Source organism: Accipiter gentilis, chromosome 27 (assembly GCF_929443795.1).
Source record: "Accipiter gentilis chromosome 27, bAccGen1.1, whole genome shotgun sequence".
NCBI classification, from domain to species: Eukaryota; Metazoa; Chordata; class Aves; order Accipitriformes; family Accipitridae; genus Astur; species Astur gentilis.
This window is the reverse complement of record NC_064906.1, coordinates 18,657,021-18,673,613: the sequence shown is the minus strand read 5'-3', so window position 1 is coordinate 18,673,613 and position 16,593 is coordinate 18,657,021. Positions and strand designations below refer to the sequence as shown.

The 16,593-nt window shown below is 40.9% G+C and overlaps 1 protein-coding gene across 12 annotated transcripts in view; it reads left to right on the top strand.

The window, feature by feature from the left end:
* Positions 1-16,593, top strand: part of FHOD3 (formin homology 2 domain containing 3) — a 392,512-nt gene that overhangs the window by 248,993 nt on the left and 126,926 nt on the right. For all 12 annotated transcript variants that reach the window (XM_049830455.1, XM_049830454.1, XM_049830453.1 and 9 more), the window contains exons 7-8: positions 10,040-10,151; positions 16,365-16,459. In XM_049830455.1, coding sequence (XP_049686412.1) covers positions 10,040-10,151; positions 16,365-16,459 — 207 coding nt within the window. The remainder of the gene's footprint in view (positions 1-10,039; positions 10,152-16,364; positions 16,460-16,593) is intronic.

The window sequence follows — 16,593 nt, the reverse complement described above, 5'->3', positions numbered from 1 at the left end:
AAAAAAAGGTGCCAAATGCCCTTAATCCTATTTCTCCTATGTAGGCACACATACCCTATTCTTGTGATCATTTTTTGTTTGTGTATTCATCTGTTATGTGGAATTCTAATTCTCTGTGGTTTCCTATCCTGTTGCTTATTTTCTGCTCATCTTCCTATTTAGCAAAACATGAAATATCACTGTTACGTCTGTTGCTGAACAGATCATCAGGGTAGTGTTTGAGAGAGACAAGGTTGTTTTTCATTCATTCTGCTCATCAGAAATGCACATTTCATTTAATAGACATATGACTAATTCCTAAAGACTCCTCTTGTTTAAACACTGGGACATACTCTTAAACTTCTTTAACTGTTACCTATAGACCTTAGGGTCATCCATTTGCAGTAATTCCCGGAAAATCACCTAGTCAGGCAGTACGTTTCCAGATGCTAAGTTGCATTAGAATGACATTATACACATCATAATATTTTTTTTATTATTTTTGCATAAGGCTAGTTTAGTATGTGCCCAACCAATGTTATGTTATTTAATGAAAGGAACAGACTTAACTAGGCAATCTTACTCTATGATCCGTAATACGAAAATGCTAGAAAAGCCTTGCTATATATATAAACAGAGGTGCATGTTTGTAGCAGAAAAAAAGAGAAGAAAAAGGTCTGTTCCTTATCAAAATCTGTTTGATGGCATATTACACACTAGCGTGAGTTTTAGCAGAGACTGTTTCTTGTGTTACTGTAGTTTCTCTCAAGCTAAGTGTTTTATAACTTATCTAAGATAATACAATCACAATCTTTACCCAGACACAGAAGGCGGGTCTAGATGTGCTGATGGTGTTCATTTGGGTGGACTCCTAGAAGATACCAGCCTTTGGGAAGGCTTAATAAAAGCATCAACAGGTTGAATACGATGGAACTGCACAATATGAAGACGGAAAGAAAAGAAAATCTTAGTGTAGATCTTTACAAGTGAAGCATAATTCCTGTTCTGAACACAGGCTTCTGGCAAATTTCCAGTGAAATATTTTTGTTTTGTGTTTTGCAGTGGAAAAAGCTAAAAATGTAATTGAAACCAAACCCTTCTGTTTCAGCAATTTCCGAAAGAGCAAAAGAGAAAGGCGCTCAAAGCTGGGGAATACCTAATAGGTCTGTGGTTGAGGCCCTTGGCAAAGGTGCGATGGCACCATCTCAAGAGTCACCTGAGACTAAAGAAGTGTGATCCTTTAATGTCCTAAAATCTCCAGGTCCTATCCTGCCCTCCTTTCTGGATGAATAATTATATGTAATTTTCACACAATGAACAGTTCTCGCAGGAGAAACCGAGACGATTGGTCTGGTTGTAGGGAAGGAAAACAAGATTCCTCTCACTTTGTGTTTTGTCCTGCGAAGCTGTGAATGGTCTTCAATTCTGCCTGTCATAAAACAAAGGAAAACGTCATTTTAGACTATTTCCTGGGATGAGAAAGTCACTTCCCCACCTCAGAGGAAGATTGGCATTGATATTGCAAAAGGGGGAGCAGGGAGTACCCAAAAAAACCCAGTAGCATCTCCCGTCTCATTCCAGGCTCTGCAGCACTTAGGTTTTTTAGGCAATGTCTGTATGACATGGTGGTTGCTGCATGAGAAATGCAGCTACATTGTTAGTTCATTACAAATGGCTTAATACGGGGCTGATTTCTACCCCCAACATATCCTTATAAAGCTCCCATCAGAATTGTATGTGTTCATCTGAGAGCTGCTGTGGCCTATAATATGCTTTGATTTGTTATATGAATTGCCTGCTTCTGTGTACAGATTTTTTTTTCATTTTTCCCCCTTCTGCTTTTGGACCGTGATTGACGATGTAAATAATCATTTCCAGGCATGAGCCTTTTTTTTTTTTTTCCTGTTGACCAGTCACTAATCACTACTTGCTCATCCCTGTGTTTTTTTGGTAAGCCAGATGAATTTCTTTTTAATGGCCTTCTTTCTCTTCATGTCAGAAATCTCACCGCAGATAAATAACAGATACACACCACATATGTAACAGTGCGCAGACCTTATAATCATTATCCAGTACGTTTACAGAGTTCTGAGAAACTCCATTTTAAGACTAGTAAATGCCTGCATTTCTCTGCCATTCCTAGCATTACATGTTCTGCAGAGAGAAAAGCTTAAAGGAACATTCAGAATTAAAAGACTGTTGTTTAATTGATAATTTTTGAGCATCTGACATCTAAGTATATAGGGGTTTTCATCTCAGTCTAACTCTCCTCTCTGCAACATCCGCGCCTTCGGGCCTGAGCTTGCAAAGCACTTAACAACAGTTAAGTTGCCTTATGTAAGCATCTCTCTGAAAATTTGAGTGAAAATGGGGTCTAGCATTATTTTAATATACTCTAACTAATAAAAATCCCAATGCTTAAAATACAGAGATGGCATCACACGCGTTCTTATTTGTTGTACTGGTATAGCAGCTCACGGAAACGTAGATTGTTTAATACTTACAGCCCTAATGATATAAAATCCCCAATTGTACGCAATATGCAGTACCTAGAATGGGGTTATTCACTTACTTTATGCATGCTGTATTTAAGTGCTGCTTCCCATGCATCTCAGCTTTGTGACACGTCCACGTGCCCTGCACACCCTGCGACTTGGGCAGCGGTGGCCTCTCTGATAAGAAAGCGGAGGGACTGGCATGCCTTCAGCGCAGCCGAGACAGCAGCTTTTAAGGCCCCAGCACATAGGAATTCTTTCTTCCTTCTAGACAAGGGTGATCATGCTCATTTGAGAAGTTTTGTGGTGTTCTGTAGGTTTATCCAAATTCTTCATCATTCCCCCAAAAGAGGCGGCCTTAAAGTTTAGATGGAAACTTAAGCTGACTAGAAACACTTGGCTCAGGTGATGCAGAAGGATCTCATTCTTCTGATCATCCTTGCATTCAGGAGCTATGAATAGAAAGGAACTGGATTACTAAACGGAGTCATCGCCCTTTTTTTGGAATGAAGTAATTGACCTCAAATGTCAGTTTGGGAGAAGAGAGTCAGAGAATAGAAAGAACTTTGTTTCTATGTTCTGTAAAGCATTTGCAGATCCTAGTAATAGGTGTCTCCAAATGTTTTACCCCTAATGTCTTTCCCCTTGCTTGTTTGACACCCCCACACCCCTACTCCGGTATATTTTTGTCTGGGTTACGTAAACACTACGTACAACACATTTACAAAGCGATCTGCTCTTGCCGTAGATATTACGGTTCTTTCCCACGTATAGCCAGCCCAGCATACATCTGAGACAGCTGATCTTTAGTCGTTTTATCTGAGGTGGCTCTCCCTGCTTGTGCGCTCCGTGCTGGTGTTCTTGGCTCCTCTCTGCTGTGCAGATGTGGGAAAGGTCCAGTCAGATGCTGGCTGCAAGCAGAGACATCCTTGTTACGTAAATACAGGTGAACAGCTTGTGAAATACTGAAATGACATTGTTCCAGGCATTTGAGAAAATTAGCATTTATCAGAAAATACTGGGGTGTTGTATGTATCAGGTAAATTACGTTTCTAAAAGACTGGCTACAGGCATGCATCCTTGGCAAAGGGCTTTCATGTGTCACGTATGCACATACCTGGCACTTATTACCTGGTTGAGAAATAAGATTAGCCTCCTTCTGCTTTGTACGCGTCCTCCTTATGGGCTGTAAATACCTTAACTTCTACCGAACCCCGATGCTATGCAAAGGGATGCCAACATAAGATGATCCAGTTGTCCTTCCTCATTATCGTCTGTTTTCAATATTGGATTTCTGATTTCAAGATTAGGTGTTTCTATGAGAACAAGGGCAGACGTGCTCCAGGTGCATTTTTATCTTCCAGGGAAGGAAAGAGAACAAAGAAACTGGCACGGTTCTGGGAACTGCCACAAAATACAGATGCCTTATGCCAGAGCGTTAGGAAGATAAGACAATAAAAGAATTGTGTTGTGCGGTCATTAGAGGCAAACCTTCTCTCATACAGAATAGACAGCAATCGCTGCCCATGTCCAGTAATGGTGAAGTTGAAGCACAACCCTGAGGCTTCTGGTACCATGTAAACCAACAGCAAAACAGTAAGCTGGTAGCAAACAAGTAGATAGAGAAAACAAGGCTTTCTTCTAGTACATATGTTCTTCGAATATATGTACTAGTCTCTTTGTATATGTGGAAGAGTGCGTGTGTCTATCTGTAGTTTCACCAGGTGCTGAAGGAGCTTTCTGAACTATTAGCAGCAACAAATATGACAGGAAACCAAAGAGCTGGGTACAAACTCAGGTTTAATCCCAAATTATAATTTGGAAATGTTAGAAGATATTTTATCCTTGCCTATCTCATGAGATTCATCAAGAGACATGTAGGCCAGAGCTGCGCTTCAAGTCTGACTCCCCTGTCTGAACAGGAGAGGCAGATTGGGAATAACAGTTATAGAAATACATGGAACATGCAATGTTGTAAGAAATCCTCGGAGCATCTCAATGCTTTGTTTCTTTATGCACATCCAACTTTCTGATAGATAAAGTAAACATGTCCTGTACTTATTTCTGATGGCCTTAGCAGTAATGCTGCAAGCTCAAGGTGAATGTTGTTAGGACTGAGTTTTCTCATGGCAGGTGTTAACTGGCACTTTTTGTACATCTTCTTTTTCTGCCTCTTTTCTTCATTTGCCTTTGATTCTTCCTTGAAAATTAACCCTTTCAGGGTACGGAGTCCTGGTAACTCTTCTTAAAAATCAGGGAAAATTACAGTTGTTTCTTTTAGCATCACAGATGCTATATATAGGTTTTTTTTATATCTGGAGTATATATTATGTATTTTACTAAGTATATATATCTAAATAAAATCTTCCATTCCAGGAAGAGCTTTCCTCCTCTTGTGAACAGTAGGTGGTTTTATACCCTTGTGAAACATGAAACAGCCACTTTGCAGGTGCTGGGGGGGCGCCAGTGGGCTGTTCTGGCAGCACTAGATCTGAAGTTGGGGGCATCTTTGCACCCCACAAGAAAGAAGGGTTTCAGCTTGCCCACGCAGCTCTCACCAGCAGGCTGGACACTGGTTGCACCGCATGTTTCTTTAGCTGCAGCTCTGCCCGGCTGTGTCGTATCAGCAGGTGAGTATGTGGCCGATGAGACTATGTCTGCGCTTGGATTAAGCCTTGGAGGATTTGGCCATAGTAAATCTTTAGTTAAAAATCCAATGCCCATTTCTCCTTTAAATTTGAATAGCATAAATCCAAAGGAACTACATCACTCTGAGTGAAATATTAAATTTTTACTCAATTTTGGTTTTGCTTTCTTCCTTTTTTTTGGAAAAAAAAAACAACCCAAACCGTAGTTTTTAAGCCTGAAATTTGCAAATATTGCTTTGGTTTCTAAGTTAATTAACTTTCTGACAACATTCCTTGTAAAGGCTAAAGCCTTTCCTGGCAAGTGATTAACAGCTGGGACAAGCCCTTCCATGAGACATGAGTTTTGCAGCCTGTTGTGTGGTCTCTTTGGCTGGGTCTGTAACACATTTCCGATTGTCTAAATATAACGAGATAAAAAGGAAAGGGACTGCCAAACCCCACTGTATAATGTAAAGCGAGTCAGAGGGAAAAGGTTTATAATTTTTCTTCTTCCTTTTACATTGCTGGCTACATCTTATCTGTAGCCAGAAGATGCTAACATCATTTCCTCTCTATAAATCAGCTTGCACGTGATACAAAAACACAATATGACTTTCTTTTCTAGCTTAATAGAAGTTTTGATACTTTGATGTTTTGACATTCAAGAATCCTGATTTAATCTCAGAACTGTTAAAACATCGCTTTACCGAGCCAGTGGGTGTATATATTGCCTCAGTGAGCCTTCTTTTTTAACTAAGTGGTAATATTTAGGATGGAAATTTGGAATTAATTGCAACAACCAGTGTTTGCAAAGTGATGATGCCAGGACTTTTTCTGAGCTAGCACAGCATACATCTACCTCTTTTATGGCTCTTCTGACATCTAATCCTATTTGAAGTAACAGTGTGATTGCCCCATGGATTTTAAGCACTGTGACTCAGTTGAAGCTGATTCAGAAAGAAGTTGTGCCTGTCTTCAATACTAAATGAGAGCCCGGTAAATCCCAGGAACAGCCTTAAAAGCCATCATGAAGTTTTTAACAGTGATTCTAATGAATAGTGATTCACCTACTTGTGTATGAAATATGAAACTCGTTTCTATTGCTCCCATTGTTGTGCCATCTGGGTACATCATGTGAAATAAAACGATACCAGTGACTGGCAAAAACTCCCGTGGCTTCACAAAGGGAAGCAAGAAAGTCGATGAATTGCTGCTCTTTTTTCCTGTTAAGCAATCTCCCGGTTTTGAGATTTACAGTTACTTTATTTGCAGTGTAGCTGTCTACTATATAAATAATGGAAAAGGCGTGCCCTGCAAACACATTTTACAATTCACTTACGAAGATATGAGGATCTCCCACTTTGACAGTCATTGTAGTTGGTCACAAATGGAAACTTTCTGAACAGCTCTGGTATTTTGAAAGTTGTGAAACAGTCATTCTTGGTCATGGTTGAAACCCTTCCCGTTGCGATACCCAACACTTAACGTGTCATCAGCGGCATGCGTGAGCTGTCACAGGCAGGTCAGGCCCACGGGAGGTCACGGAGGGATCATTTAACAGGTAGGGCATCGTATTGGAGGCCACGTAAGAAAATACTCCATGCTTCACGTGGGTCTTGGCAGCAAGGATCCCTGGAACACACCTCGGTGCCGTGGTGTATAGTTAGAGTTGATTTTAGCGTCAGCACATCAGGCTCCGGACCGTCCGTGAATCGGGGGGTGACAGGTTGTCTATCCGATGTCTTGGGGGGGCTTTGGCTGCCTGAAGGCTTCGGTTTCCAAGGGGCAGTGCAGCTGTCAAGAAGCACTATTAAAGCAGTATTTAAAAGCCCTGTTGTAGGATGCGTGCAAAGGTTGCGTGGGTCACAGGTAGCTACTAATTCCCCGGCGTAGGCATCGTGCGGCTTAGTCTAGGACTGCAGTATTTTGGTTTTGTGCTTGCCCAAGGTGTCCAAGGCAACATGCAGGCTCAAAAGTGCCCGCAGGGGTCTCGGATGCCGTTTTCTATCAAGCAGGAAACTGTGTTTTAAATGCGTTTTTTCTCAAAGCTAGCGGCTGCGCTGACTACCAGCAGAAAGCTGCCATGGTAGGTACCTTCCCCTACAGACACCTCCGCTTCCCAGGGCGGATCGACTATTTTGTGAGGAGTTGGATAAGCCCTGAAAATCTGCGTGCTGAGGAACTGAACTTACGGTGTCCTTCTACTAGTTAAATGGCAAGCGAAACATAGCTTTCCTCATCACTCCTTTTCTCTGGGACTGCTTCTGGGTGGTGTGTATTCCTTACGCTGTCATCTGTTAGCTTGTTAAGCACAGAAGATTGACACGTGCGGACAGCACCCGACTAATCAGCCGGCTCGAGCCTTGGTCTGGTGCAAGGTTTCTGGTGGAGGTTTCACAGGATTTGCGGCGCGGCAGATACAAGGTGCGTGGGGACTAGCTCCTTATTACAGCAGCTGCCAGGGCCAGCAGGCAGCAGTTAGAGGAAAGATATTGCAGAAGCTCCTTCTTTCCGGAAGAAAAAGAGGTTTGCAAAAATAGACATAAGCCCGGTGTGTGTCCCACTGATTGCTATCAAATGGAAACGTATGGGAACTTTGCCATGGAGTACTTACGTGTAAATGCATCCTGTTGTCACCACGTGGCCAAGCCTTGAGGTTTTAAGAACCATCCAAAGTAATATCCAAGGCTTCCTTTCTAGGCAAAGGATCCTGATCAGATCAGTGAGTAGTACGCAGGTGGTTATCTGGGAAGTATGTTGATACTAGAATTGTTGACAGTAATCTGGTAACTCCTATTTCACAAAACACATGGAGACTTTTTAGAAATGCTTTCAATATGTCTATTAAACAGTTGAACTTGATTGCGAAGGGAGATGTCATTGCAGAGCAGAAACAGCGAGGTATTGGCCTGACAGGCAAATGAATACACAGATGTCCAGTGCAATCGCGGGAAAATTATTTGTTGGTGTGTCATTGGATATCAATTTCCTTTAATTCGACCACCCCATGTATCTGTGAAGTATCACTGCAGCAGTAAAACTGCAAGTTAGGCTAACCAAGCGTCTTAAGGGACCTGATCAGGTTTGTCACTGGGATTTCCTGGCTGTCAGCCCTGAACGTAACTGATTTGATGGTACATCAAGTCTGAAAGAGTCTGGATTCAACAACAGAACATTTTGCATTGCTAGTAGCATCGCTGCAGTGCATTTCGCTCAGTTCGGCACGAGTGGCTAAAACCCAAGAAGGTAGGGAAATAGCTGGGTCACTGTTGACACTAAATGATGCGTTTATAGCAGCAAGCTCCATTTTAGCTTGCTACCTTGAAGTGAGCTCTAGTACATCTCTGTAAGTGGCAACGGGAAGGCAGTAGCTTGAGTCTGTGCCTGCACTTGCAGTCTTTTTTAGAAAACAGACATAGTCGCTGGTTTTGAGTGCGTCTGTGAAATGATTAATGGTGATTCTTTGCCTCTTAGAAGAGTTATGTTGAGAGGACTTGAAAAAATGAAGGAATGGGAATGAGCTAATACTGGCAGAAATTATATATGTATCCCTGAAACAGTTTAGCAATACAGTATAATGATTTTATCCCCCCCCCCCCCCCCGCCCCGGGTGAGACATTTTAATGACCAAGCAGCTATGTTTCAGAGTGCCTACCAACTTAATGTACAGAGACAAAGACAGGGATTTTCTGGAGCATGGCTTATCTCTACATGAATGCATCCTAAAGTAGATTTAAAAATCTGTCAATGGCAAAGGAGAGAGTAATGACCACATTACTGTAGCTGTCTCATTAAAAATCTTACACATTGTTGGATAGATTTGTTGCAGAACACGGTAGCAGAAAAATACAGTAAACTTACAAATACCTGTCTTTCTGGAGCTTGATTCAGTTGCAGTAGGTTAGAAATTGTGTTTTTGGGACAAGTGGTGCAGCGCCATTTATTTGGCTTTAAATCCATTATTTAGATTCAGGATATAGCAGATTTGACCTAGAATTAATTCTTCTAGTAAAAGCCCTCTCAGCTGGGCTTGTAGAGTCCTGCCTATTAAATTCCTCTGTTTTCACATCTCCTTTTATTAAAAACTCCAAATATTCCCTTAAGTAAAGAAATGTTTTTTCACATGACAAGCAAGTCCCTGAAAATTCTTACTCAGTGCTTTGAAAATTATCTAATAGTCAAATGATCCTCCCTGGAAATGGGAGATCTGTGATGAAACTGATACAGTTTGGCTATTGATTTCCAGTGGGTCCCTTTTACCAATGTTGAGTCTTTGCTGAGCTCGCGCTCCTGGGGATGTACCAAAAACTGAGTTTGAAAACTTGCAGGCAGAATGCTCAGTTCCAGTAAATCACATGTGTTGTGATGGGGTGGGATAGAGATTAAACACACTTTTTCCCAAGCTGTGTTAAAGAGTGAAGATCAATCTATTTAATAATTTAAGAATTAAATAGTAACATTATGAGAAAAGAAGAAAGCATGAGGAGAAAATCAGCCCATTATACAGCAACTTGACAGCATTAGAAACTCACAGTGAAAGGGGGAAATAAATCTTGTGTTGAGAAATAGAGGAATATATACGTTCTTAGCTCAGTAGGTTCTGTGTACATCAAACTTTGGACAGCAAGGTTGGGGATACGCATAGGTGCACGCATAGGTGGGATGTTCAACCTTTTATTACACATGGCAGCATATTACGCTTTCGTTTGGATTCATTGACTGTTGAGACTTCCCTAGGAGAGCATTGTCTGGTGAGTGAAATTTTCAGCCGACTGGCTACCTTTCACTTTTTTGGTCCTGCCTGGCACTGCTTAATCTTTTCTGTTCATGTGTTATTACCAGCTCTGGATCGCTGTGCTTGTGTCTTGCCCGCTGTCATTTAGCACATCTGGAAATGCTGCGGTTTGCCGAATGACAAGTTGCACTCTTTTCTTCCAGTTCCGCCTGGTGGTAAAGACAGCACTGAAGCTGCTGCTGGTGTTTGTGGAGTATACCGAATCCAACGCCCCGCTTTTAATCCAGGCAGTATCTACCGTAGATGAAAAGAGAGGTGAGTAGCCTTAATTGGGGGGTGCAAAATCCCAGCACCGCTGAGATCAGGGTGGCATTTCATCACGGCTTTCGTTGGTTCTAGAGTTGCTGTCATGATGCCTGCCTTGCGCGACGTACCCTTCATTTCTTGATTAAAAGCATATTTTAGTTGTTCATGCAATTTAAGATTGTTTTGAGGGATGAATTATAGTGGGAAAGTGAGGAGTGAAAAGCTGAGGAACTGGACTGCCTCCCTGGGCACCGCAGTCACTGCCCCTTCCCTGCACCCGTGCGCAAAGTAAGCCTCCTTGCATCTTCCAACCTTGCAGGCTCCTTCGGGCCAGGCTGTCTTTCCACTTCCTTCTGAGAAGCAGCAGTCTGATTTAGAAGAGAAAATGATATCTAATCAGTGTAATCCCTTTGAAAAGAAAGACGAGGTCAGTAATAGTACAGGCTTTATAGTAAAAGCAAAACCATCTGTTGTTACATTAAAATAAAGCCCTTGAGCAGATATTATACTATGGAATCTGTTACCCTTCAGGCTCGTGAAAAATACTTGAATATGTATACTGTATTTTTTACAAATAAATAGAACAAAAATGGTTCTTTCTTGTTCTTCCCACAAAGCCATTGCTAAGCTCCCGGGGCGTTCTCTCTTGATGCAAAACATTCCTTTGCCTCAAGGAGAGTTTTTGAGGTTGGGAGAGCCATTGTTGTGGTCTCAAACACATGGAGGTTGAAAGCAAGATCCCCTTTGTGGAGCAACTGCCTCCATGCTGAACTTGTTTGAGGGACTTGATACGGTAAAAGTGAAACAAAAAAAGTCAGGGGCTGGGAAGAAAGGTGGTGCCAGAAAGAGGAGAAAGTATCTAGATTTTGCTTTCAGCTATCAGAATGAGTGCGTTGAAAAGACAAAAAAAAACCCAAACAACCAGATTGTCTCAAATGGCAGGAAAGCAGGCAGGGGCAATTCAAAAACAGTGGACTCTTCAGGTTGGCTTTCTGCTTTGAATTAAAACCAATAAACCTTACAATGCCATAAGCAGAAATGTAATTACAATATTCATGTAATTGTGAGCACTGTGATTTATTTTTGCAGTCATTCTTAGTATTTCCTCAGCTCTCTGAACTCACTGGTATTCTCAACATGTTCAAATTGCCATCTGTTCACATGCTAGCAAACCTCATTAGGGAAAAAAGAGAAAGAAAGGGGGACCCTAAACACACTACCATGTGCTTCTGTATCTGTAGAACAGCCTTAGGCAAGCATTTACATGTCCCAAAGTAATAAAACAACTTAAGTAACAACATAGAACATGTGAAAAAAAAGTGATGTCTGTAGTTAGATGCATACGTTAGGAGCATGAGGAAAGAGTTTTATGGGAATTCTCATACCAGTTGGCAGATTGTCTCATGAACTCTTGCAAACAACTTAGCCCCAAATACCCAGTCCGTCCATCCTTCCTTCCTTCCTTCCTTCTTTCTTTCTTTATTATTAAGTAGTTGCACTTAGCTACAATAGAGATTTTTATTTTTTTTCTGGTTTATATTTAGTTCTTTTTTTAGGTCATCAACGTAATAGCCCTTCAATTTTAGCTGTGAATATGCTGTTTTAAGTTCTATTTTGAAATTAGTGGCTTATAGCTGAGGAGTACCTGCCTTTAATGACTGATTTAATGGAACAGAAATAGAGGAAGAAAAAACGATGCACCTTTTCTTCAAATGTTGTCATAAATCTTGCAGGTATATAATTCAGTTTAGCACTGCTTTGACAAAAGTCCAATGTTTCATGTACATACAAGGTGATGAGATATGACATAATTCCTCAACATGTGTACCACACATGATTAACATAAAGAACCCCATATTAACTCAGCCTAGTTTCAAAGCAATCCCATCTGTGGTTCCTATGGGAGAATACATCCATATGCAAACAGAGATCCATGGAAGTGCCGGCTTTACTCTCAGATACAAGCAGACCGTAAGTGAATAACTGCATGGCCCTCATCGTATAGGAAGTTGCTTCTACTTAGACGTCCATCTAGCTCCCCTTTTCCCCTGCCCTTTCTTGTTTCAGAGCCCCAGAGGAATTTGATCTCTTTTCAGTCTGAGCATACTGGGACTGTGCGGGCTCTGGCAAGTGGAGCTGGCGTTGCACTCCGCTGTCTGGGGCTGCTTTAGGGCAGAGATTAAAGCCCTGTGACTGGCCTGGACACTGTCACATGCCCTTAGTGAATTAAGTTTCTGCTACCTGACTTGTTATATTATTTGTAAAAGGCCTGCATTATAAGTTCCCAGCTTTTCCTGCCATTTCACGCATAGTTAGAAACCCACTAAATGAATGCCCATACTGTAGGTATGATGGAAGGCTGTATGTTCACTCATATTTAAATAGCTGGAAGTACAAGATGTTGCGGTCTTTCCAAAACTATTAGTACCTTTCCATCCTATGGCTACTAGAGACAGGCAGTCTGTAAGTTGGTGGGAGTCCTCATGTATGGTTCTGGCATGATGCAAGGTTTTTCATACTTTATACATCCCGTGTAGTTGTGACGTCAAGATTTTGCATCATACACGGATGACAGCGTTAAATGAAATATGTAAGAACATTTAAAGGGGAAACTGAGAAAAGACTGAGACTGAAAACAGTGGGCAACATTACTCAAGAAATAGATTGTATTAATTTAATGTAGGCTTAATTGTTGCAACCCCACAGTTCTCCGCGTGTTTACGTGCCGTGTGTGTGACTACTCAGAGTGCTGTAAGTAGCATCAGGGTTGAGGTTCCAGCCTTCCTCTTGGAGTAGCCACGACAATGAGGTTTTCCCAGTGAGAAGCCTGTGAAAGGCAGTCGAGCAGTTCTTGCTTTACCCATTAGAAGGCAGAAGAACACACGCAAAACTCGACATCTGCAGTTTTACATCGGTGAGCCTGTTTCATCGCTCCCATTGATTTTGCCATGAATTCTGCGTGGAACTCATAGCCTTGTGGGAACATCCCAGTCTGCTCCTAGAAGAATCACTGGGATGCTACATCATCGTTCTTTCACGTCAACGTTCTTCTACATCCCGATCGGGTGGAGGGGACAGGCAGGAAAGTAAACCTTTTTGAGAATTGGCAAGCGTACATGATTACACTTACTATTTTTAAAAATAAACTCCATAATACACAAATATTAAATGGATTTATGTTTTTTACTAGAAATACATATACATTGCCAAACCTAGATTTGAGTTTAGGTTTTTCAGGATTTGTTATATTCTGATCATTACACAGAAAATGGAAGCTGTAGATTTTTAGCTCTGCGTAATAGTTTCCTCAAAGGTTCCTTTCCATCTATAAATGGCGAGCTTTTAATGTTCTCCACAATACAAATAACCTTTTAAAGGAAAAGAGGAAAACATACATCGTGTTTTTCATATCACTTGTATGAACATCATTGTTTTACTGCAGCAGCCAATGAGTTTAGAAGGGTCAACAATTTTTTTAGTGAATTATTTTCCAAGGTATCTTTCACAAAGTTTTCTATGCAGCTTGAAAGGAGGAGTTTTTTCACTATCATCCTATCATTACAAAAATATTGCCTTGAAAATTAATTTTTTCATGTAGACTGCAGCCTGTGGTCTCATCTCTAAGCGGTGACTCTCCAGGAACCATGTATTTGGAAATCCAAGCTCAGGGCATGAGAGTGGATGAGAGCAGCACCTGTTTTAGATCTGCCACGTCCCATGGTGTCTCATATGTTGGAAACTATAGGCTCTCATTATGTATTAGCAAGGAATATTAACCCAAGTATAGTAATGCCTTAAGTTCATGGTGCAACTTCCACACCAGAACTGCCTTGTCCCCTTATGGCTATTTCCATGTTCATTCCTTGGCTGTTCAGCTTGAGATCATAGTGAGGAAAACAGCATTTAAAAAGAAAGGTTTAATCCGGTACAAATTGGAGTAGCTCTATCAAAGTAATTGATAGTACTGTCTCCTCTTGATTTTAGTTAGGAGATAGCTGAAGAATTTCCAGTTTAAGACTAGATTTTGGAAATTGCCTAAGTTTAGTAGCAGCACCTTAATTAAAGCCTTTGGAAGATGGATGAGCTATTACAGGGCTACCTTACTAGTAAGTACGGCTGATAAACAATTTAAAAAAGCTGTATTCTGAAATAGAGAAGCAACATGGGTAGAAGAAAATTATATATCATCCTTGCAGGAAAACAGCAAGGTGATCCTGAAAATATTCTTTTATGATAATGGAGAAGTACTGAGACATTCAGCAGAAAAAAAAAAAATCAAGCACCAGGATGCTATCTTTAATAAACAGAACAGGAATGTTCCAATAAGAATAAAACCTGCCTGCAAAATAAAGGCATGTTTCCCTAGAAGGACTCTCACTGAATAATGCAATGGATTAAACAATAGATTTTTTATGTTATTGTCAGCTTGCTTTTTTCCAAATGGCATTGTCATAAGTCAGATTTGCATAGTTTCCCCATTTTGTTTCTCTTTCTTATTTTCTTCAATTTTTATTTTTCACTGGAAACCACAGGAAGACATTTTTGTAGTGAGTATATCATTCCTGCTGATCATATATCATTTGTGAGCCGAGTGAATTTGTTCCACATGTCTTTTGAACATGTACTGCAGAAAATGTCTGGTAATATAGAGAATCTGGTAAAGAGGTGTCTAGTGTATTTTCATTACAGCTGTGTATTTGAATTAGTATTTAATTAGTAATGCACATAAATACATCTGGAGAGCTGAGAGTGAATCCCACCTCCCCCCCCTTTGATTTTTGCTTGAGATAAAGAAGCTCTGATTTATTATTCAGTAGTAAAGATCAGAGACTGTCTCAAAAAGAGGGGAAGAGAAAACAGGAGAAATATCACTGTCTGTGCATTCATTAATAGACAGGTTTTTCCACACAGTGCGCTGCCATCGCCTCGAAAACAGAGATCCTTGGTTAGCAGAGATATGATGTCTGTGTAGCAGGATATTTATATAATATCAGCATGAATAAACAAGGGCCGTTATCACTGTGAGAGTAATGCAGAGTTTTAACCTTGGGGTCACTGCTCAGTCAGCAACAAGTGGTTGTGGTGAAACGTTTGCATTTTACTGCCTGATTATACTCAAACTATCGTCATACCCATAGTGTTTCGGGGATGTGGGCTGTTGGAATACTTTGCACGTTTCCCTCTGAAATTCCAAGACTCTCACAGTTACGCTTGTGCAGTTGAATTGAGTATCTCTAAGTTAGGGTTAGCTTTCTGCTTCGTCCTCCTCACCTTTAACTTTACTCCAAACAAAACACTGACTTACAGTCTTTGATTATTTACTTCCGTTTCCTGGGTAAAATAGTTATGTGGGTTTTTTCTTTAGTAAATGCAGCCATCTGCCTTTTAGCCAAATGGAACAGGATGGTTTTTCAAGGTACCTTCCACAGAAGAGGTTATCTTGAGTCTGGCTGGCATTGGCTGTCTGATGTTTTTGGCACAATAACTCACTAAGCCACTTGGGTGTAGGCATCAGATATGCCTGCAAATGCAAATCAACATACAAATCAAGCAAATGCATCATAACTAGAAGCGCAAATTTTGATCTTACTTAGTGGAAAAATGAGAGAAACTTATCTGAAAGTTCTGTAGAGGGGATTCTTACGAAAATAATTTGAGTAAGAACCACAGCAAAACTCTTTTCCCCTCATTGATCATTTCTTTTATCCAAGATACACAGCCTGTAATTTGAGAAAACTGTTTCTCTGCCGCACTGTTTCATTAACAGGACTTATCTTAATGTAGTGTAACTCAGTAATAGCACTAGGAATGTGAGCAACAAGCACTCTGAAAGCATAGCGTGTAGGTTTTTGTTGAAGATTTGTCTAAGCCTATGTGAACCTACGACAGGTGGGGTAAAATTCCTCCCACGTGATTTTTAGGAGTTCAGTGTCGATCAACCTGGGCTAACAAAGCTTCCTTCATCATCAAGGGAGAGAAATTGGTACCTTTGGGGAAAGTCCACCTGGCATATTTTAGATCCCTGCATTAGGATGCGCAGGAGCTTTCACTGCATTAACTTCACGCTCTGTGAAGGAGGGGAGACTGCAGAGGAACCTGGACCTTTCCGCTTGATCTTCCATCTGGCCACATGTTCCAACTTGTGCTACTTCTTGGATAAACGTTGATGCTGTAGCTTTCCATTTTGATCACCGTCACCAATGGTTTCTGCTTTTCCTTTAGGAGCCAAGCCGTGGTCCAACATCATGGAGATCCTGGAGGAGAAGGATGGGGTTGATACCGAGCTACTGGTTTACGCTATGACCCTGGTTAACAAGGTTTGTTTATGTTGTTAGCATAACTGGTGGAGATAACGTTAGCATTTTCAATTGTATAATGATCTTCCCTGTTGAGAATATATGACAAAGGAGACCTGTCCTGGAGAAGTTGCAGGACCAGCTGTAATTAATCA